Below are 23,288 nucleotides of genomic sequence, written 5' to 3'. Positions count from 1 at the left end.
TATGGATCTCCAGATCCCGCTATTGGTTATTGGTCGGAGTGAGTACTCAACCATGTCCGCATAGTTCACGAACCGTAGGGTGACACACTTAAAGTTGGATGTTGAAATGGTAGAACTTGAATATGGAATGGAGTTCGAATATTTGTTCGGAGTCCCGGATGAGATCCCGGACATCACGAGGAGTTCCGGAATGGTCCGGAGAATAAGATTCATATATAGGATGTCATTTTATGTCAATTAAAATGATGCGGAAGGTTCTATGGAAGGTTCTAGAAGGTTCTAGAAGGTTCTAGAAAAGTCCGGAAGAAACCACCAAGGAAGGTGGAGTCCACATGGGACTCCACCTCCATGGCCGGCCAACCCTAGTGGGGGTGGAGTCCCAAGTGGACTCCCCCTTAAGGGGCCGGCCACCCCCCCATATGGGAGGTGGAACTCCCACCTCTAGTGGGAGTCCTAGCTTGGGTAGGTTTCCCCACCATATGGAAGGTTGTTGGTTCGGGTCTTATTCGAAGACTTGGAGACCAACACTTGGGGTTCCACCTATATAATGAGGGGCCAAGGGAGGGGGCCAGCCACCCCAAGACCACAAGCTGGCCGCCCCCCTTGAAGTGGCCGGCCACCCCCTCCCGAACCCTAGCCACCCCCTCTCCTCCATATCTCCCGCGTAGCTTTAGCGAAGCTCCGCCGGAGTTCTCCACCGCCACCGACACCACGCCGTCGTGCTGTCGGATTCAAGAGGAGCTACTACTTCCACTACCCGCTGGAACGGGGAGGTGGACGTCGTCTTCATCAACAACCGAACGTGTGACCGAGTACGGAGGTGCTGCCCGTTCGTGGCGCCGGAAGCGATCGTGATCAAGATCTTCTACGCGCTTTTGCAAGCGGCAAGTGAACGTCTACCGCAGCAACAAGAGCCTACTTTTGTAGGCTTTGGAATCTCTTCAAGGGTGAGACTCGATAAACCCCTCGTTGCTACCGTCTTCTAGATTGCATCTTGTCTTGGATTGCGTGTTCGCGGTAGGAAATTTTTTGTTTTCTATGCAACGTTATCCTACAGTGGTATCAGAGCCGTGTATGCATAGATGGTTGCACGAGTAGAACACAATGGTTTTGTGGGCGTTGATGCTCTTGTTATCTTTAGTTTGAGTACTTTGCATCTTTGTGGCATAGTGGGATGAAGCGGCTCGGACTAACTTTACATGACCGCGTTCATGAGACTTGTTCCTCGTTCGACATGCAACTTGTATTGCATAAAAGGCTTTGCGGGTGTCTGTCTCTCCTACTATAGTGAAGATTCAATTTACTCTTCTATTGAAAACATTAGTATCAACGTTGTGGTTCATGTTCGTAGGTAGATTAGATCTCTCTCGAAAACCCTAAACCACGTAAAATATGCAAACCAAATTAGAGACGTCTAACTTGTTTTTGCAGGGTTTGGTGATGTGATATGGCCATAATGTGATGATGAATATGTATGAGATGATCATTATTGTATTGTGGCAACCGGCAGGAGCCTTATGGTTGTCTTTAAATTTCATGTTGAGTAGTATTTCAAAGTAGTTGTAATAGTTACTACATGGAGGACAATCATGAAGACGGCGCCATTGACCTTGACGCTACGCCGACGATGATGGAGATCATGCCCGAAGATGATGGAGATCATGTCCGTGCTTTGGAGATGAAGATCAAAGGCGCAAAGACAAAAGGGCCATATCGAACACTTTGAGTGTTCGCCATTGAAATCACACCTTATCTCGTGATGATCGGATTTAGGTGCGGTGGATTTGGTTCGTGTGATCACTAAGACAATGCGAGGGATATTGTTTTGAGTGGGAGTTCACCTAGATTTTTAATTATGTTGAATTAAAATTTGAACTCAATTTGTCATAAACTTAGTCTAAACTTTTGCAAATATATGTTGTAGAGATGGCGTCCCCAATCAATTTTAACCAGTTCCTAGAGAAAGAGAAACTTAAGAGCAACGGTAGCAACTTCACCGACTGGTTCCGTCATGTGAGGATCTTCCTCTCTGGCGGAAATCTGCAATATGTGCTTGATGCACCGCTAGGTGACCCTCCTATGAAGCTGAAACCGATGAAGTAAAAGCTGTTTACGAGACTCGAAAATTCGGTACTCTCAAGTTCGGTGTGCCATCTGTGCGATGCGGAATCCGATCTTCAAAAACGTTTTGAGCACCATGATCCTCATGAGTTGATGAAAGAGCTGAAAGCTATTTTTGAGACTCATGCGGCCGTGGAATGCTATGAAGCATCGAAACAATTCTTCAGCTGCATGATGGAAGAAGGCAGCTCCGTTAGTGAGCACATGCTCGCCATGACCGGCCATGCGAAGAAACTCAGTGACTTGGGAATAGTGATTCCTAACAGACTGGGGATTAATCGTGTCCTTCAATCACTGCCACCAAGTTACAAGAACTTCGTGATGACCTACAATATGCAGAACATGAACAAGGAGTTACCTGAACTCTTTGGCATGCTAAAAGCTGCTGAGATTGAGATCAAGAAAGAGCACCAAGTGTTGATGGTCAACAAGACCACCAGTTTCAAGAAACAGGGCAAGTCTAAGGGAAAATTCAAGAAGGGTGGCAAGAAAGCTGCCACGCCTCCCGTGAAACCTAAGAACAGGCCTAAGCACGATCTTTGAGTGTTATTACTGCAAGGAGAAGGGACACTGGAAGCGTAATTGCTCCAAGTATCTGGCTGATCTGAAGAGCGGCCTTGTCAAGAAGAAGAAAGAAGGTATATTTGATATACATGTTATAGATGTTTATCTCACTGGTTCTCGTACTAGTACCTGGGTATTTGATACTGGTTCGGTTGCTCATATTTGTAACTCGAAAGCAGGGAACTAAAGAATAAACGACAACTGCTGAAAGATGAAGTGACGATGCGCGTTGGAAACGGATCCAAGGTCAATGTGATCGCAGTCGGCACACTTCCTCTACATCTACCTTCGGGATTAGTTTTAAGCCTAAATAATTGTTATTATGTACCTGCGTTGAGCATGAACATTATATCTAGATCTTGTTTAATGCAAGACGGTTATTCATTCAAGTCTGAGAATAATGGTTGTTCTATTTTTATGAATAATATCTTTTATGGTCGAGCACCACAAAAGAATGGCTTATTTCTGTTAGATCTCGATAGTAGTGATACGCATATACATAACGTTGATGCTAAGCGAATTAAATTGAATGATAATTCTACTTATATGTGGCACTGTCGTCTTGGTCATATTGGAGTGAAACGCATGAAGAAACTCCATACTGATGGATTACTTGAATCACTTGACTTTGAGTCACTTGATAGATGCGAAGCATGTCTAATGGGTAAAATGACTAAGACTCCATTTTCTGGTATGATGGAGCGAGCTACTGACTTATTGGAAATCATACATACCGATGTGTGCGGACCAATGAGCGTAGCATCGCGCGGTGGTTATCGTTATGTTCTAACCTTCACAGATGATCTGAGTAGATATGGGTATATCTATTTCATGAAACATAAATCCGAAACTTTCGAGAAGTTTAAGGAATTCCAAAGTGAAGTAGAAAATCAACGTAACAAGAAGATTAAAATTCTACGATCTGATCGTGGAGGTGAATATCTGAGTTATGAGTTTGGCATGCATTTAAAGAAATGCGGAATACTTTCACAATTGACACCGCCGGGAACACCACAACGAAACGGTGTGTCCGAACGTCGTAATCGAACTCTCTTAGATATGGTTCGTTCTATGATGTCTCTTACTGATTTGCCGTTATCATTTTGGAGTTATGCGTTAGAGACAGCCGCATTCACTTTAAATAGAGCACCATCAAAATCCGTAGAAACGACACCGTATGAATTATGGTTTAATAAGAAACCTAAGCTGTCGTTCCTGAAAGTTTGGGGTTGCGAAGCCTATGTAAAAAAGTTACAACCGGACAAGCTAGAACCCAAAGCGGAGAAATGTGTCTTCATAGGATACCCTAAGGAAACTATAGGGTACACTTTCTATCACAGATCCGAAGGCAACATCTTTGTTGCTAAGAACGGAACCTTTCTTGAGAAAGAATTTCTCACTAAAGAAGTGACTGGAAGAAAAGTAGAACTCGATGAGATTGATGAATCTATACTTGTTGATCAGAGTAGCGCAGTCCCGGAAGTTGTACACGTACCGCGTACACCGGCAACGAGAGGAAGCTAATGATAATGATCATGAAACTTCGAACGAGGAAACTCTTTGAACCTCGCGGATCGACAAGGGAACGTGCCACTCCTGATTGGTATGATCCTTGTCTAAATGTCATGATTGTGGATAACAATGATGAGGACCCTGCGACGTATGAAGAAGCGATGATGAGCCCGTATTCCAACAAATGGCAAGAAGCCATGAAATCCGAAATGGGATCCATGTATGATAACAAAGTATGGACTTTGGTAGACTTACACGATAGCCGAAAGGCTGTCGAGAATAAATGGATCTTCAAGAGAAAAACAGATCTTGATGGTAATATTCTTGTCTATAAAGCTCGACTTGTCGCAAAGGGTTTCCGACAAATTCAAGGAGTTGACTACGATGAGACTTTCTCACCTGTAGCGAAGCTAAAATGCTGAGGATTTTGTTAGCAATAGCTGCATTTTTCGATTACGAGATTTGGCAGATGGATGTCAAAACGGCGTTCCTTAATGGAGACATTGAGGAAGAGTTGTATATGGTACAACCCAAAGGTTTTGTCGATCCTAAAAATGCTGACAAAGTATGCAAACTTCAGCGTTCAATCTATGGACTGAAGCAAGCATCGAGAAGTTGGAACCAACGCTTTGATAAGGTGATCAAAGACTTCGGGTTTATACAGTGTCATGGAGAGGCCTGTATTTACAAGAAAGTGAGTGGGAGCTCTGTAGCATTCCTGATATTATATGTAGATGACATATTATTGATCGGAAATGATATAGAACTATTAAGCAGTGTTAAAGGTTATTTGAATAATAGTTTTTCAATGAAAGACCTTGGTGAAGCATCGTATATATTAGGCATCAAGATTTATAGAGATAGATCAAGACGCCTAATAGGGCTATCACAGAGTACATATCTGGACAAGATTCTAAAGAAGTTTAGAATGGACGAAAGTAAGAAAGGGTTCTTACCTATGTTACCAGGCAAAGTCTTGAGTAAGACTCAAGGACCGGCTACGGCAGAAGAAAGAGAAAGGATGAGTAAAATCCCCTATGCCTCGGCAGTAGGATCTATCATGTATGCCATGCTATGTACTAGACCGGATATAGCACATGCTGTTAGTTTGACTAGCAGATATCAAAGTGATCCAGGAATGGAACACTGGACAGCGGTCAAGAATATCCTGAAGTACTTGAAAAGAACTAAGGATATGTTTCTTTGTTATGGAGGTGATCAAGAGCTCGTTGTAAATGGTTACACCGATGCAAGTTGGAACACTGATCCTGATGACTCTAAGTCACAGTCTGGGTACGTGTTTATATTGAATGGTGCTGCAGTAAGCTGGGCAAGCTCAAAGCAGTGCACGGTGGCGAAGTCTTCAACAGAATCAGAGTACATAGCAGCTTCAGAGGCTTCATTAGAAGCGGTATGGATGAAGAGGTTCATTGTAGAGCTCGGTGTGGTTCCTAGTGCATTGGACCCATTAATCATTTATTGTGATAACATGGGTGCCATCGCCAATGCACAAGAGCCAAGGTCACACAAGAGGCTGAAGCATATCAAGCTGCGTTACCACTCGATTCGCGAGTACATCGAAGATGGAGAAGTAAAGATTTGCAAAGTACACACTGATCTGAATGTAGCAGATCCGTTGACTAAAGCTCTCCCTAGGGCAAAGCATGACCAACACCAGAATGCCATAGGTGTTAGGTATATTACAATGTAATCTAGATTATTGACTCTAGTACAAGTGGGAGACTGAAGGAGATATGCCCTAGAGGCAATAATAAAGTTGTTATTATTTATATCTTTATGTTTATGATAAATGTTTATATATCATGCTATAATTGTATTAACCGAAACATTAGTACATGTGTGATATGTAGACAACAAGAAGTCCCTAGTATGCCTCTTAAACTAGCTTGTTGATTAATGGATGATTAGTTTCATAATCATGAACATTGGATGTTATTAATAACAAGGTTATGTCATTGTATGAATGATGTAATGGACACACTCAATTAAGCGTAGCATAAGATCTCGTCATTAAGTTATTTGCTATAAGCTTTCGATACATAGTTACCTAGTCCTTATGACCATGAGATCATGTAAATCACTTATACCGGAAAGGTACTTTGATTACACCAAATGCCACTGCGTAAATGGGTGGTTATAAAGGTGGGATTACGTATCCGGAAAGTATGAGTTGAGGCATATGGATCAACAGTGGGATTTATCCATCCCGATGACGGATAGATATACTCTGGGCCCTCTCGGTGGAATGTCGTCTAATGTCTTGCAAGCATATGAATGAGTTCATAAGAGACCACATACCACGGTACGAGTAAAGAGTACTTGTCAGGAGACGAGGTTGAACAAGGTATAGAGTGATACCGAAGATCAAACCTCGGACAAGTAAAATATCGCGTGACAAAGGGAATTGGTATCGTATGTGAATGGTTCATTCGATCACTAAAGTCATCGTTGAATATGTGGGAGCCATTATGGATCTCCAGATCCCGCTATTGGTTATTGGTCGGAGTGAGTACTCAACCATGTCCGCATAGTTCACGAACCGTCGGGTGACACACTTAAAGTTGGATGTTGAAATGGTAGAACTTGAATATGGAATGGAGTTCGAATATTTGTTCGGAGTCCCGGATGAGATCCCGGACATCACGAGGAGTTCCGGAATGGTCCGGAGAATAAGATTCATATATAGGATGTCATTTTATGTCAATTAAAATGATGCGGAAGGTTCTATGGAAGGTTCTAGAAGGTTCTAGAAAAGTTCGGAAGAAACCACCAAGGAAGGTGGAGTCCACATGGGACTCCACCTCCATGGCCGGCCAACCCTAGTGGGGGTGGAGTCCCAAGTGGACTCCCCCTTAAGGGGCCGGCCACCCCCCCATATGGGAGGTGGAACTCCCACCTCTAGTGGGAGTCCTAGCTTGGGTAGGTTTCCCCACCATATGGAAGGTTTTTGGTTCGGGTCTTATTCGAAGACTTGGAGACCAACACTTGGGGTTCCACCTATATAATGAGGGGCCAGGGGAGGGGGCCGGCCACCCCAAGACCACAAGCTGGCCGCCCCCCTTGAAATGGCCGGCCACCCCCTCCCAAACCCTAGCCACCCCCTCTCCTCCATATCTCCCGCGTAGCTTTAGCGAAGCTCCGCCAGAGTTCTCCACCGCCACCGATACCACGCTGTCGTGCTGTCGGATTCAAGAGGAGCTACTACTTCCGCTGCCCGCTGGAACGGGGAGGTGGACGTCGTCTTCATCAACAACCGAACGTGTGACCGAGTACGGAGGTGCTGCCCGTTCGTGGCGCCGGAAGCGATCGTGATCAAGATCTTCTACGCGCTTTTGCAAGCGGCAAGTGAACGTCTACCGCAGCAACAAGAGCCTACTTTTGTAGGCTTTGGAATCTCTTCAAGGGTGAGACTCGATAAACCCCTCGTTGCTACCGTCTTCTAGATTGCATCTTGGCTTGGATTGCGTGTTCGCGGTAGGAAAATTTTTGTTTTCTATGCAACGTTATCCTACAGGAACATGGGCGTCTCATTCTTAAGAACGGGTGTATGCATACGATTTATAAGGTAGCACGCCGTAAGGAAGGCTTCATCCCAATAGTGGAGAGGAAGTGAAGAATGAGCGAGCAGGGCAAGGCCTGTTTCCACTAGATGACGGTGTTTACGTTCTGCAATACCGTTCTGCTGAGATGTATGTGGACAGGAAACACGGTGAGAGATCCCCATGCGCTGAAAATACTGGTGAAGGCGATGGTACTCACCACCCCAATCAGATTGAACAGATTTAATTTTGGCATTCAAAAGACGCTCAACATGAGCCTGGAAAGCATAAAAAATCTGCTCAACATCAGACTTGTTTTTAAGGAGATAAATCCAGCAGAATCGTGAATAGTCATCGACAAAACTAACATAATATTTGTACCCCCCTGAAGAAGCACGCGCTGGACCCCAAACATCAGTGTGTATCAACTCAAGAGGCATAGTAGTAACATGAGATGACAAAGAATAATAAGGCAACTGATGACTTTTAGCACGCTGACAAGCATCACACACAAGAGATAAATTGTCTGACGATGAACAGGGGAGTTCATTTGTTCTAATGATGGATTGAACTACATTATTGGATGGATGACCGAGGCGTTGGTGCCACTGTGATGGGGTGACCTTGACACTAGCGAAGGCATGGCGAGTGGAGGCTGACGTCGCTTTGGCGAATGGAATAGGATAGAGCCCTCCATGACTTCTACCTTGCAGGACGATTCTCCTCGTGACCTTGTCCTTTACAAAGAAAGCATGACGGTGAAATTCAACGAACACGTCATTATCAGAAACAAGGCGAAAAACGGAAAGGAGATTTTTGCTGATGTAGGGTACATGGAGGATGTTTTTAAGACGAAGTGATGAACCAGCTAGATTCGAATAGCCAATATGCGAAATTGACAAACCTGAGCCATTTGCCACTTGCACTTGATCCTTGCCACCATATCGTTCATAGAACTGGAGGCGCTCAAGTTCACTTGTCAGGTGGTCCGTCGCGCCGCTGTCCAGGTGCCACTGAGGATTGCCGCCACCACTAGTCGAGGCAGTGTTGCCGGAGCGCTGGTTGATGAAGTTGTTGGCGCGCTGGTCCTCCGCAGCACGACGGCAATCGGGGGCAAGATCCCCCCAATAGCCGCAGTAGTCACAGCGTGGACACCAGCGCTGGCGTCCTCCTGCGCCGCCGTTGCGTCCACCGCTGCCGCGACCACCAGCGCGACCGTTGCGGCCACCGCCGCCGTTCCCGCCTCCACGGTTGTCGAAGGCGTTGCCGCCTCCATAGGCGTTGTGCCCCCCGTAGGGGTTATGCCCCCCGTAGGGGTTGTGCCCCCCGTAGGGGTTGCCACCTCCACCACCGTGCTGGTTGCCCCCGCCAATGGGGCGATATGCACCCGGAGCGGGCGGTGCATAGTAGTCGGGCGCACGAGGGCGATGATCGGCCGGAGGTGGTGGTCGAGAGGCGACGTTGGCCGACGAGGTCCATCCTTCGACTTGGGCCTGCTGCGCCTGAAGTGCCTCGAAGGAGAGGATGTGAGAGTAGAAATCAACATAGGGCACAGACTTGTTACCAACGGTGAGTGATGCTGCGATGCCGTTGTATGCGGAGCCAAGCCCGGTGATGATGTAATCGACAAGGTCATCGTCGGAGATGGGCGATCCGGCGGCGGCCATGGAGTCCGCCAGAGCCTTCATCATGTGCATGTAATCAGCTGCGGATCGATCCTCCTTCCGCAGGCTCTGAAGTTGACGTCGAATATTCCTGACGTTGGCGCGGTTGTGGGCGCCGAACATGGCGTGAACGGATGTCCACGCCGCGGCCGCCGTCTTGCAGCCAATCAGCTGGCACGAGATGGATGGCTCCATAGCTCCGAGGAGAAAGCCCAGAAACTTCTGATCCTGAGTCCACCAGTGGTGGTAAGCGGGGTTAGGGATGGTCACCGCCTTGTCTCCCTCCCCCGTGGTGATCTCCATCGCCGGCGCGGGCTTGGTCCCATCGAGATGCCTGTGAAGATCGGCGCCGGAGAGGTTGGGCAGTAGGAGGCCCTTCCACAGCAGGAAGTTGCCATGGTCAAGGCGAACGGGAACGGAGAGCGAGATCGCGGCAGGAGTTGAGGCCGTCGATGAAGAGGTGAGGGCGCCGATGTCCATTGTCGTGAGAGCAGACGACGACATGGTGATGCCGCGAAGAGGTGCTCGCGGTGAGAAAGGAGCGGAGGCAAGCTCCGATCGGATCTACGGCCGCGCGACGCGGAGAGAAGCTCGCGGCGGCGGCAGGCTCTGATACCAAGATAAAAGAAGTGGTTTAGGGTTTTGCGTGGGGTAAACAGCCCTCACGTCTTTCCACTATATATAAGGATCAGTACATGTACAATACACGTATACATACAATTGTACAATAGGCTAGACTACTTAACATCGATGAGCTCCACAAAGGAACATATGACTTCTTCTACCTGCCAATTGATTTCAAGGTAGTATATTTTACATATAACCACTGTTGTTTTCAAGGACTTATTATTTGGATACCCTGGCAATGTAATAATTATTTTTCCACTTCTCCCTGCAGAACAAATGCAATGTCGGCTATGCGTTCATTAACATGATATCCCCTGTGCACATTATATCTTTCTACCAGGTGGGTTTTTATTGGCAGTGCAGCCTAAGTTTGCTGGTTAAATTATCTGTGTAGCTTGAAAGGTCACTTTTATGCATGTCTTCAATTTGCAGGCGTTCAATGGGAAGAAATGGGAGAAGTTTAACAGCGAAAAAGTAGCCTCATTGGCTTATGGTAGGATACAGGGAAGGAACGCACTTATCTCACATTTTCAGAATTCAAGTTTGATGAACGAGGACAAGAGATGCCGCCCCATTCTTTTCCATTCCAATGGGCCAGAGACTGGAAACCAGGTAATAATTTACACTTCAATACCAGTGTGTTTATTTATGCGATATCGCCTGTTGGTGCAAAGTGCTCTAATACCACAAATGAAATCCAGGAACCATTTCCCAACGGGATCTGCATCGACATGCCTCTGGATGGTGGGGCAGTTGCCAGCAGGGAGCCCCTTGGCTACGAAGAGGATGATAATCCCAACGACAAGATGGCCGGAGAGAGTTCCATGATGGGAAGTTTGTAGAGTAACCAACCAGCAGGCCCGGAGTTGCCATAATGTCTAACTGTCGATGACAAGGACGGTATCCATCCCAAATTGTATAAAAAGTGAGGAAGATGATTGGTTTAGTGCAGGAAGGATTCCTGGCGTGGCGCATCTACTGGTTTTTGTCGTAACAGATGTCGCCTTTTGACCCCCCTCTGTACAGATAGATGTGTGGGGAGTTGATGATGATGACTGGATGATGATGCTTTTGGTTTGGTTTCTGTAAAGAACAAAAATTGTACAGTTCGGAAGAGACTTGTGTTAGTTCTTCATGTTCAATTTCTGTATGGTTGAAACTTCTAAGACAGACCTGATGACAGTGTGGTAATATAAAATTTCCACATTGTGAGTGCTTCTTCTGTCATTTTATTCTGGAGAACTTTGTTCTAGTATGATGGTTCATTTTCATGCAGTTGCAAATGCTTGACAATATAAGCATGCACAATATTGTATGCGTTGTTCCCTGTTGTGCATTTTGAATTGTTCTAGTTTGATGGGTTGTTCCCTGTTGTGCATTTTGAATTATTCTAGTATGATGGTTGTGTTTGTTCATCTTGACCCAATAATTTACATGCAACGCAGATGCCCAACATGCCATTTACCGTCTGGGTTCTTTTGTTAAATACAACACATTTGTTGTTGTCATTCCAAGCCAACAGCATTGACCATGTATATTATGGAATTTGGAACTGGAAATTCGTGACACGGAAATTGAAATTTTGTAACCTGGTAGGCATATATATAGTATTTTCATTAGATTTCTTGAGTATTTTTGGCACTTCGGTTGCACAAAAATTTGGATGCATTCTCTAAAACAGAAACATCATACACTTCTCATGAAGACACAGTATAGAGTATTTCATGTTCATATCCCATCCATTAATTATATCAAAAGGATGTCTCTCAGCATAACTTTTGAGTACAAACTGTGTCACATTACTAATACTTTTTCAAACTTGTTCGACTAAATTCTCCGATCTTCTCCCGTAGTTCCACAAGTCAGGCAGTTCACCTCTTATCCAACCAAGCACAACAATAAGCCCTGGTACGAAAACAAATGATATACTCATCAATCGCGCATACAGCAAAGGGAGTAAGTTAAGATGCATGTATATATGAAATTACCTAATGTACATGGAACTAGGTATAGCAACGCTGGTTGACCGTGCCCGTCCATTAGGAAGAGCGCAAGATAGGTAAGGAAAAGGCCTGCATCAGGGTGTGAACAAAATCTGAGCTCTGCAGTCTTACACACAATCCACACAACTATTGGGAGTATATGAGCATAAGCAATACCACAAGAGACACACCATATAGCGCTAGCATCTAACCGTTCGACAGAAATATAATGGAGAACAGTATGAATCAAGCACTTACCAACAGCATATCCCACCGTCAACCACAGGAAATATCCATTTAAGATACCCTTTTTGCCTGCCCTGTCAAATCTGCATCGCACACGGAAGTGATGGTGTATCATTTAGAAATGAATGTAAAACCAAAATGAAATTTGACAAAATAAAGATTACACATCAGGTAATCAAAACAGAGTAAAGATCTGGTTGTTAAATGTCCGCAATGTTCCCCAGGCCATCACTAGTTGCTGTGGTTTAGTGTCACACCAGTAAAGCTCTGTTTGTTAAATGTCCATCTTGGACACATCTTGGACAAGCTTTGTGTCTGATCATTCCACAAAAAAACAACTTCGGTTTTGGACTGACTAACCATACGGATACCATGCTCCAAACAGTAGGTTTCAAAACTGGACCGGTCACTGAACCAGCAACAGCCTGTTCAGTGGTTCAACCGGTGGGTCTACCAGTCGGACCACGGTTCTCTATATTTTAGGGTATGCAGAATCCAACACATAGAGTACCTGTAGCTGAATGCAACAAGCAATCCAGGGAAAATTATGTCACCAAAGCCAATCATGTCATAGCCACCCCATGGATCAAAGAAACGAGGTATCCTTAGGAGCATTGGAATTGCTTCCCCTGAGCTGTCACCACTAGCAACCTGGGAGTTTTCATAAAATGGTGAGTAACTTTAACTCAATCACAAATCAAAGCCCAAAAAGAATGACAGAGCGCTAGGTTACTAAACACGAGCACTTGGTGGATAATAATCACAGAAGAAGCATATGTTCTGAGCATTTCACTACAGTTTCAACTGTGCACATTTGCCTCAACAATATACCAATTTTATATGGGTCATAAGAGCACCAAATTAGATCATAACAGTTCACACTAAATATAACTTATATTGAAAATGGCTTCATCACATAGTTGCAAGATTATTTGATTGACTTTACTGGAAAATCTACTGTACAAATTGTACAATTAATGCGTAACTGATAGCAAGTCTTAGTGTAAACGTAAAGGTCAACGATGTACTTACTGCAATCATGACACTCTCATGGAATATAAGAGGAGAAATGAAGACCCAGAAGATGTCATACACAAATGCAGCACTAAGAAGAGCTGATGCAACCTGCAAAGATAGTCTTAGATACTTCTGATACATGTAGAATCCATAAAGCTGTTACTTGACGACAATCACTGGAAAAAGACATGCCAATACCCTGATATTAGGTAAGCGCGCCATCTGAAGCACTGTTATCATCAAGCAGATACCCTGCGACAAATACACAGAATGCATGGTTAATGATATGTACTTAATTTTGCAAATACCCTGGGACAAATACACAGAATGTGTGGTTATTTATATGTACTTAATTTTGGAAAGGCCACGTGCAAGCTTTTAGAACATTACATGCCAAGAAATTTAACAACCCAAGTATCAAAATAAAAAAAGGTCGGCAAGCAGATGAAATTCACTTATTCAGGGAATTAACCACACATCCTAGTATCAAGATATTAAAAAAGGTCGGCAAACTGATACTATTTTCATATAGTATCAAGCTTAGAAACAGTGCATTTCCAAATACACTGTTATCATTAGCTCTCGAATGACATGCATCTCTTTTCATATAGTATCAAGCTTAGAAACAGAATATGTGATCTCATCCTAAATCCAGCGAATCAACACTTTTTTAATTGAGGTATTAATAAGACTACCTCAATATGTGCTCCACACATCTCTTTTCATATAGGTGTAAACTGAAGATATCTGGTCAACACTTTTTTACTTCTGATCTCCATCTCTAGTCCACAGTGGAACTAACATGTGAACCTAAGCATCCTAGTGCCAATGTACTAACAGGTTAAGTGTGCAACTAATTTAAATGCAAAATTAAGTACATATCATTAAGTGTGCAACCAATTACACAACGCATTTCCAAAAAAAGGAAGAAAAAAATCCAATATCTAACTCTTTTAAAGAGATTAACCTACTGCCTTTCACTTTCTTCTGAATCAAAATGTGGAGTGTATACAACTAAGGGAGTGGTCATCAAAAAATAACTCTCATCCGAACACCCAATAAAGCTAAACATAGCAAGAGAACACAAGAATGATCATCGATTCATCTTACAAGGATGTCTTGGCCTATCCAAGCAAATGAAGAACGCCGATAAACGACCCATAGAATGGCAAAGACCGTACAAAACGGTAGTATTCCAACAGACAAGGTCAAGACTTCCCCAAGAAAGGGGACTTCTACAGTTTTTTGTCCCCACTCCTTGAAAATCCTGTAAAAGAGGCAATCAATGAGGAGATAAATAGATAAAGAGTATTGACCAACTTGTTAATTTCAAACTATTCAGGTGTTACCTAGAGAATATTGTCACCAAGCAACTATGCATACCCTGCAAGACACAAACCACAAGCAAACCCATAACTTTATATCTCTCAAAAGAAATATAAGAAACCAAATCAACGTTTCAATAACCAAGCACCGGTAGAAGCATCTGTACAAATAACCAGGCCATATGATCGAAAAAGTGTAAGCTATAGAATATACAAGAAAATACCTCAATACCACCAATGCAGAAGAACACGATCAGCACCCAGGTGACCCAAGACGACATTAAGTAGAACAGGAGGAGAAGGAAAACCGAAGCTACTACAATAAAAACAGCAGCTCCCTTGGCGCTGATTTCAAATATTTCCTTTTCTTGTCTGTGGTTTGTTCCAGAATTAGGTCCTTCCTGCTTAGTTTGAAATGACGAAATTTATATGTGAACAACTTAACGAAGTGATTAAAACTCAAAAATTACTACTCGTTAGCTAGAAACAAAATCAATAAAACAGATTTTTTTGAGAATTATTTGTATGTAGCAAGCTTGATAGTTTTTTTTTAACAAATGCAGAAATGCTGTAAAGTCAGGGCAAAAACGTCTGTAGAATAGCATAGAATCAAACGGCAACATTATGTTCTATATTACAGTCTTATTAATGACCCATAAATCATCCATCTTTCGTACATGATTTACTGATTAGTGGTAAAGCATTGTTCTGAGTTTCAGCATATTTACCACATTTACTACAATTTTGTCACTGATTGTAGCCATAGAAATGTTGAATACATTCTTGTATGGCATGAGAAGATAAATAGCAACAATATGTCATATAGTTTGGATTGGCACAAAAGTCAGAACCTGCCGTGTGAGCTGATTGTAATGCTCATCAACCTGCTCACATGCAACGAATTCACTCCAAAGTGAGGAGCAGACTATTGTTCCTACAGCCATTATCAATAAGAAGCCTGCTGAAAGTTCCACAACTGGTCGAATTGGCGAATACAACTGGAGCTCAACTGCAGTAAAAGAGCATTCTCTTATTAGCATGCATAGTCTGGTATATCGTAAATAAATTCGCTAGAATTTGTGACTTATATTAGTCATTCAAGAGAACATTTATTATGTAGGGCACAGTGAGTACATAAGTGATTGTTAAGTAATTAGCCATTTTATCAAAAAAACAGAAGCTAAGTAAAGAAACTCTACCACTGGAGCAAAGTATAAGTAATTAAGAATATTACGAAGTCAACAATAGTATGGAGAATTATGAGTAGGTACTTACCCCTTGCTCCCTGATCCAACAAATCCTTCAGATTCTTCCCTGCTGACTGTGGTATCATTAGGACAGGGATCGTCACATTAATCGAAGTGTCATTCTCATTGCAAACCATCGCATAAAGCTCTGAGAACACGAAGTTAACCAAATGGATTAATAAGAATCAGGCATGCCTACCTGAGCATGACAGAGATTACAATATTCCAGGCCGTCCATTTAAATAATACCTTCGCTGTCATTTATAACCAGTAAGCCAGCTGCACCAGCTGCCTGTGCATTTTCTGCTTTGGCAGTGAAAGGACATCCTCCGCGTGTTGCAACAGCAATAGAATTTGTTAACTGCAGCAGTAATGATTACATTTGATTAGAATATGCTAGTGAAAACAACTAGATTGCCAAGTTATATTGGAGTCGAAGTTGAACCTTTGTAGTCACATTAGAGCAGCAGTCAAGAGGATCCGTGAGGACAGAGAATGCCTTTCGAGCTTCATTGACAGTTGCTGGCAAGGAGGCTCCAAATGCTGCGGTTAGTCCAACAAGAGTGGTGCCTTCACTTCCGTTCACCCAATTCTTCACCTTGACCTGGAGATAATTTGGAGCATGAGAAAGAATGGGGGACTAGGCACAGTAGTATTGCTTCCGTTTAAAGTGTGGGTGAACGAATACAGGGCCTAAGTCTTGGTGTTATCTCTGCTTTTGTTGCGGAACTTGTTGGTTATAGTGCCAAATATATCAATCAGGGTGGACAATAGAAAAGGGGTAGCTGCCCTTGTATTAGGAACTTGTACAGCATTTTTTTGCAGAACTGGCAAGACAGACAGACAGACAGGGGTGCTACTTCATTAGTTCAACTGAGGTGGACTGTCGACTAGGCGCACATTCTTGTGTTTGCATACACTCTGAAGTGTAACAGGAGAAATCTTTTGGGTTGCTACTGGCCAGAGTGGGTTAATTTGTGTGCCCAGATAGGATCGCGAGTTGATTTACTGGTTGCTGTTGCAGAAGATTATTATACTCAGGATATCTGGTTCCTACATACAAGTTGTTTTGTGCTGGCCATTAGAAAGCAAGTACGATTCTGCCAACGTCACAACAAGGCTCCCATCTATTAGCCCAGCCCTGAGCATATTTGTGCTGTTCTGAACTGGAAGAGATATTGCTTACTATTGCCTAATAGCATGGAATGGTGGGTACAGCTTGGGCATCAAACATATAGTTAGCTATCTATGTCGAGAAATCCCACATTGTTCGCCGGAAAATCGCGTTGGACTAAATTCTCGAATCGCTAGAGGAGCGTCAGAGAGATCTCGTGGAGAAGAGAATGGATGGGGATTGAGTGCTAGTAACGAGTTACCAGCTGGAACTTGTTGGAGCAGCCGGGGGAGGCGGCGTTGCCGCGGTAGCTCCTGGAGGCGTCGTCGGCCGCCGCGCGTCCGGGCCCGGCGAGGAGCAGGAGGGCGAAGAGTACGGGCAGAAAGAGGCCGCGGCGCACCGCCATGGCCGTCGGCCGGAGCCCTGGTCGTGCGAGTCTCAGAGACCTCACCACCACTTTGATTAGTTCGGAAGGAAGGAGGAGGAAATTCGTTTCTTTCGATTTGGACCGGAGATGGGATCCAACCAAGGCAAAGGAGCTGGAACGATCCTGTTAAAATGACGCTTTCATGTCCTGAATACATGTTTCTGTTTTTTTTTTCTTCTTTTTCTCTTAGAGCAATCACGAATACATGTTCCTGTTTTCTTCTTAGAGCAAGTGAGCAGGGATTTGCTAATGAACTAAATTTATGCTTAGTTAAATCCTACACCATCTAATTGCATCGTGAATCGTGCATATGAATTGCAAATTAGATTGCAACTGAGCTTTTTTCAGTTGTAAGAGCATCTCTAACAAAGCCCGTACTAACGCGAACTAAAAAAACGTGAGTTCAATGCACCGAACTCGTGTTTACGGGCCAGAAAATGGCAGGCGCAGAACAGAGTCCGTAACAAACAGAATATTCTGTTTTTCAGTTTTCATTACGAGCTCTGTTCTGCGCATGCGGGTTCCGAACCCGTAAAAGTCAGGGTTTTTCATATCCAACACATACAACAATGTATCATAATTAATCAAATAATCATCTAAATTATTATAGCATATAAATAATTGTCTGAACCAAATTATTACAACAGTTTTGGGAAAATTGAACAATTGTAAAATGTCTCAACCAAATTACAACAACTTCAGGAAAATTGGACAAATGCACAAATGTCTCAACAATGATACATGTGAGAAGCAAATGAATGGAATGGTAGGATCAAAGGCGACGGCCATGTCGCTGCCAGTGGTGCATCTTCAGATCATAGACGAGCTGGGCATGGGTACTGGCATTCTCAATCTGCCGATGTGCCTCAAGGAAAGCTTCAATGCGATCCGGATTGCGTTGGGGCTCCACTCGGGTGCCAACATTGTCATAGAAGCAGGGCAAGCTCAAGTCTCTTTCATCCTCGATGATCATGTTGTGAAGAATCACACAACATGTCATGATGTTGACAAGGATTTTCTTATTCCAAAATCTGGCTGGGCCACGAACAATAGCAAACCTTGCTTGCAAAACACCAAAAGCTCTCTCAATGTCCTTGCGAGCTGCTTCTTGAGCCTTGGTAAATTCAGCTTCTATTCTATCTTGGGGATCCTTGACAGACTTAACAAAAGTTGCCCAATCCGGATAGATGCCATCGGCTAGGTCATGACCTTGTAGTTGCAAGTGGGTGTTTCCCCATTTGCTAATTTAGCAAACAAAGGAGACATTTGCAGGATGTTGATGTCATTGAGTGTCCCCGGCAAACCAAAAAAACAGTGTCAAATCCACAAATCTTGTGATGCTACGGTCTCAAGGACAATGGTTGCATCTTTGATCTTGCCACAGTACTGTCCATGCCATGCTTTTAGACAATTCTTCCATGTCCAATGCATACAATCTAAACTACCAAGCATGCCAGGCCAACCTCTTTTCTCATTTATCTCCATCAACCGTTTGGTGTCATCCTCGTTGGGAGCTCGGAGATACGTAGGCCCGTACAACTTGATAATCATGCGAGCAAACCTGCGGATTGACTCCGTGGTAGTATCTTCGCCAATTCGAAGATACTCGTCGGTGTAATCCGCAGGGATGCCATACGCAATGACCCTCATGGAAGCAGAGATCTTTTGGAAAGCGCTGAAACCCATCACCCCGGTGGCACTCCTACGTTGCTTGAAGTAATTCGAATGCAATTCGCAGGCCTTCACGATTCGGACGAACAAGCTACGCCACATGCGATACCTCCTACGAAACAGATGGGAAGGATAGGTAGGTAGCTCGGCGAAGTAGTCCTCCATCAGCTGCTCGTGGCCGAGGAGGCGATTCCGCTGGATGTGGTTCCGGCCGAACACGGAACCGCGCCTCGGATTCAGCAGCTTCGCGCGATCCTCTAGGTCCTTGACGGCGAGGAGGAGCATGGTGGACTCCAAGTCGTCGTCCTGGAGCAGCTCTTCGAGGTCGGAATCGTCGGAGCTCGACGAATCCGACAGATCGAAATCGTCGCCCGAGCTCATCCTCGATTCGGACGGAGCGACGGCGGCGATGGTGGGGGCGGCAGCCGGAGTTGGGCGAGGAACAGCGGACGGGGTACGGGGCGACCGGCGCTACCTCCGGGTTGCGGGGCTCGGGCGAATCGGGCGGGGCGGCGGCGGCGGAGTGTGGTGGCGGCGCGGGGAGCGTGGGGGAAGGAGCGAGCGAGCGATTGCGTCAGCTGAAACTTCAGCGCGCCCTAGATAGAGATCGTGCGTTCGGTTCGGTCGATCGACCCCTACAAATACAGGCCGTTTTGAGTTTTCGGTCTCGGCCCGAAAAAAGTTTTTCGGTTTTGCCCCTTTTACGGTCACTGATCTGCGCCATTTTTTCGCCCCGAACCCATTAAACGGCGGTTATTTTTCGATTTTTGTCCGTTTACGGGCTCTGTTAGAGATGCTCTAAGTGTAGTTGCAAATGAAGTCATGGAGACGTGGAGTGGATTCGATCTCAAAGCATCTTTCGGCTACATTTGGATAAACTGTTCCAATATGTAGCTTTTGTGGAGCTAGGTCTTGGAGAAATACATGCAGGGCTGCACGGATTAAACTTTGCATACCATCTGCTTCAGCTTACTCTCTCTTTAACCTCTTTTACGTACTCTTTTCTAATCAACACAACCATACTCGAGTTTTCTTAGCTGCAAATTTTCAATTTCATGCTTATGTTCAAAGTTTTTTTGAGTTGATTTTGCTAAATTAATCGGACACGATCGACCGTTTGAAGATTCATATGAGTAGGTTAACCTCACCTGTTCTCTCAAATTTCATATTGTACGTATTTGTTTGGGAGAATGTAGATTGATAGATATGTACCCAGTCTCTGGCACATGAGCACCGGTGCTCTTGCTTTTTTTAAATCCTATTTTTTAAAATCTAAAAAATTGAAATGAAATATCCACATGCATATAAACATTTCGAAGGTACAGTAAGAATTTTGGAGAAAAATATATTATATTTTGAGCTATGCAAAAAGACAAATTTCTTATAAATATCAACCCCGTAGCAACAATTTTTTTTTTGCATGTAGCTCAAAGTACAATGCGATTTCTACCAAAACTCGCACGAGTATTCAAGACATACTTATGTATTCATGGAATAAATATGATGATTTTTTGAAACACAAATGTATAATTTTTAAATATTTTAAAAACTGAGAGCATTGGTGCTCATGTGCACCAAATGTGCTTCCGCCTAACTCGCTAGTATACTTAACTTCTGCACATGTGGACGTTCATTTGGGTGTTGTTAACGTGTTACTCAACCTCTCACTTCCTCAATCATCTAGTTCACCCGTCCACCCTTTCATCGTCGTGCTGGCTGTGTTAGTCAACCTCTTACACTTGTCACATAATTCATGAACGAGCTACCTTGTACATGCTGCACATATCTCAAACCTCCCGTATCTCTAAGACACCCCACACTATTGGTGTGGTATTAGTAGTGGTGGTTGGATAATGATGGTAATCTATAGCAGCGTTTTTCCTAGAATCAGTATCAATCTCATGGAGGTGCGTTGTCATGGAGGTACGTTGTGTAGGTGTAGACAGTGTCGTCACCGACCTTGTTGTGCAATGCTCAAAGGTTCAACGTGTCATATTTATATTTGTCTTGCACATAGGTAACGCAAATGTCGTGGCCACCGTCGGCGGTGGCATGCTATTCTTTCGACGCACCGTCGTGGTATCCCTTTGTGCCGGCTTCGTGTATGGCCGTGTGAGGATGGTTGTGATAGGTGAGATGTAATATCATGATGTGAATAAGAGGTGAGGCTAAAACTGTGCTCGTATACAACCAAACATACTAGGCTTTGTTTCTCTACTGGGAAACAAATCTTCACGGGTCACCAAACGAAATTCAAAATATGACCGTCGCATTTTGGACGGGCTATGTTCCCTGGGAAATCTAAGATGGCCGCATGCTACCAAATACACCCAGAGTGGTCAATAGACATGTCCCAAAGACATGTTTACCTTTTTCCGTATTTGCAAGGGAGACAATTAGCGAATAAATACAATATCAAATACCAAATTATGGTCAGACAGTAGACTCCGAAAAGAAATGAATATACACCACATGCACATAAAAAAGATATAGTCAATAGACACGTGGTTAAAGACCTGTGTATTATAAAACACATAATAGGTCCCTTATTACAGAATTAATAATAATAATTTACTTTCTCTGGTTCAATTTATAAGGAATGCACATAGTTTTTAAAAACTTTGACCATTAATTTTGTTAATAAAAAAATAAATTATGTGCCACAAAAATCATACCCTTAAAATTTTCTTTTAAATACGAATTCAATGGTATAACTTTTCGACATATGTCTCATATTTTGTTGATAAAATTGGTGGTCAAAGTTTTTCTTAAACTACATATTTTATAAGCTGAACTATAGGGAGTACTAGTACATGTTTGCACATTTCCTGTAATGTGAATACAAAAGCCTATGCCACCACCTAATAAAAGTGCTCTTTGTCCAAAGAAAATAGTAGATCATTGATACGTCTCCAACGTATCGATAATTTCTTATGTTCCATGCCACATTATTGATGTTATCTACATGTTTTATGCACACTTTATGTCATATTCGTGCATTTTCTGGAACTAACCTATTAACAAGATGCCGAAGTGCCGCTTCTTTGTTTTCTGCTGTTTTTGGTTTCAGAAATCCTAGTAACGAAATATTCTCGGAATTGGACGAAATCAACGCCCAGGGTCCTATTTTGCCACGAAGCTTCCAGAAGACCGAAGAGGACACGAAGTGGGGCCACGAGGTGGCCACACCCTAGGGCGGCGCGGCCCACCCCTTGGCCGCGCGGCCCTGTGGTGTGGGCCCCTCGTGTCGCCTCCTGACCTGCTCTTCCGCCTACTTAAAGCCTCCGTTGCGAAACCCCCAGTACCGAGAGCCACGATACGGAAAACCTTCCAGAGACGCCGCCACCGCCGATCCCATCTCGGGGGATCCAGGAGATCGCCTCCGGCACCCTGCCGGAGAGGGGAATCATCTCCCGGAGGACTCTACGCCGCCATGGTCGCCTCCGGAGTGATGAGTGAGTAGTCTACCCCTGGACTATGGGTCCATAGCAGTAGCTAGATGGTTGTCTTCTCCCCATTATGCTTCATTGTCGGATCTTGTGAGCTGCCTAACATGATCAAGATCATCTATCTGTAATTCTATATGTTGCGTTTGTTGGGATCCGATGAATAGAGAATACTTGTTATGTTGATTATCAAAGTTATGTCTATGTGTTGTTTATGATCTTGCATGCTCTCCGTTACTAGTAGATGCTCTGGCCAAGTAGATGCTTGTAACTCCAAGAGGGAGTATTTATGCTCGATAGTGGGTTCATGCCTCCATTGATATCTGGGACAGTGACAGAAAGTTCTAAGGTTGTGGATGTGCTGTTGCCACTAGGGATAAAACATTAGTGCTATGTTCAAGGATGTAGTTACTGATTACATTACGCGCAATACTTAATGCAATTGTCTGTTGTTAGCAACTTAATACTGGAGGGGGTTCGGATGATAACCTGAAGGTGGACTATTTAGGCATAGATGCATGCTGGATGGCGGTCTATGTACTTTGTCGTAATGCCCAATTAAATCTCACTATACTCATCATAATATGTATGTGCATGGTCATGCCCTCTTTATTTGTCAATTGCCCAACTGTAATTTGTTCACCCAACATGCTGTTTATCTTATGGGAGAGACACCTCTAGTGAACTGTGGACCCCGGTCCAATTATCTATACTGAAATACAATCTACTGTAATACTGTTCTACTGTTTTCTGCAAACAATCATC

At 43.9% G+C, this 23,288-nt stretch overlaps 3 protein-coding genes across 3 annotated transcripts; 1 reads left to right on the top strand and 2 right to left on the bottom strand.

Annotated features, from left to right (window-relative positions):
* The first annotated feature begins 9,923 nt into the window (after nt 1-9,923).
* Nucleotides 9,924-11,331, top strand: LOC139833097 (protein MEI2-like 2). The gene is made up of 5 exons (XM_071823256.1): nt 9,924-9,968; nt 10,153-10,224; nt 10,320-10,388; nt 10,481-10,660; nt 10,750-11,331. Exons 1-5 carry the CDS (start codon nt 9,924-9,926, stop codon nt 10,888-10,890), a joined length of 507 nt encoding a protein of 168 aa, XP_071679357.1. The 3' UTR covers nt 10,891-11,331.
* Nucleotides 11,332-11,695: 364 nt separating this feature from the next.
* LOC127311721 (signal peptide peptidase-like 2) lies at nt 11,696-17,514 on the bottom strand. The gene is made up of 14 exons (XM_051342187.2): nt 17,242-17,514; nt 16,311-16,469; nt 16,115-16,226; nt 15,894-16,013; nt 15,470-15,627; nt 14,843-15,019; nt 14,643-14,677; nt 14,404-14,560; nt 13,492-13,545; nt 13,309-13,401; nt 12,788-12,927; nt 12,289-12,359; nt 12,037-12,120; nt 11,696-11,953 (listed from the first exon to the last, which is right to left on the bottom strand). The coding sequence occupies exons 1-14, from the start codon at nt 17,383-17,385 to the stop codon at nt 11,862-11,864; spliced, it is 1,596 nt and encodes a 531-aa protein (XP_051198147.1). The 5' UTR covers nt 17,386-17,514; the 3' UTR covers nt 11,696-11,861.
* Nucleotides 17,515-18,723: 1,209 nt separating this feature from the next.
* Nucleotides 18,724-19,458, bottom strand: LOC127316325 (uncharacterized). Its single transcript, XM_051346721.1, has one exon. It carries the CDS (start codon nt 19,456-19,458, stop codon nt 18,724-18,726), a length of 735 nt encoding a protein of 244 aa, XP_051202681.1.
* Between the last annotated feature and the right edge of the window lie 3,830 nt (nt 19,459-23,288).

Source organism: Lolium perenne, chromosome 7 (genome assembly GCF_019359855.2).
Source record: "Lolium perenne isolate Kyuss_39 chromosome 7, Kyuss_2.0, whole genome shotgun sequence".
NCBI classification, from domain to species: Eukaryota; Viridiplantae; Streptophyta; class Magnoliopsida; order Poales; family Poaceae; genus Lolium; species Lolium perenne.
Note: the sequence above shows the minus strand (reverse complement) of the source record. Positions and strands in the feature narration are given on the sequence as shown.

Excerpts from the sequence above, each read along its gene's own strand:
- LOC127311721 (XM_051342187.2), bottom strand. The coding sequence starts at position 17,385 with ATGGCGGTGCGCCGCGGCCTCTTTCTGCCCGTACTCTTCGCCCTCCTG. Across the intron at positions 16,014-16,114 it reads GGTTATAAATGACAGCGAAG|AGCTTTATGCGATGGTTTGC; the intron begins GTATTATTTAAA and ends TCGTGTTCTCAG. Across the intron at positions 13,402-13,491 it reads CGCGCTTACCTAATATCAGG|GTTGCATCAGCTCTTCTTAG; the intron begins GTATTGGCATGT and ends CTATCTTTGCAG.
- LOC127316325 (XM_051346721.1), bottom strand. The coding sequence starts at position 19,458 with ATGAGCTCGGGCGACGATTTCGATCTGTCGGATTCGTCGAGCTCCGAC.
- LOC139833097 (XM_071823256.1), top strand. The coding sequence starts at position 9,924 with ATGGTGATGCCGCGAAGAGGTGCTCGCGGTGAGAAAGGAGCGGAG. Across the intron at positions 10,389-10,480 it reads ACATTATATCTTTCTACCAG|GCGTTCAATGGGAAGAAATG; the intron begins GTGGGTTTTTAT and ends TTCAATTTGCAG. Across the intron at positions 10,661-10,749 it reads GGCCAGAGACTGGAAACCAG|GAACCATTTCCCAACGGGAT; the intron begins GTAATAATTTAC and ends AATGAAATCCAG.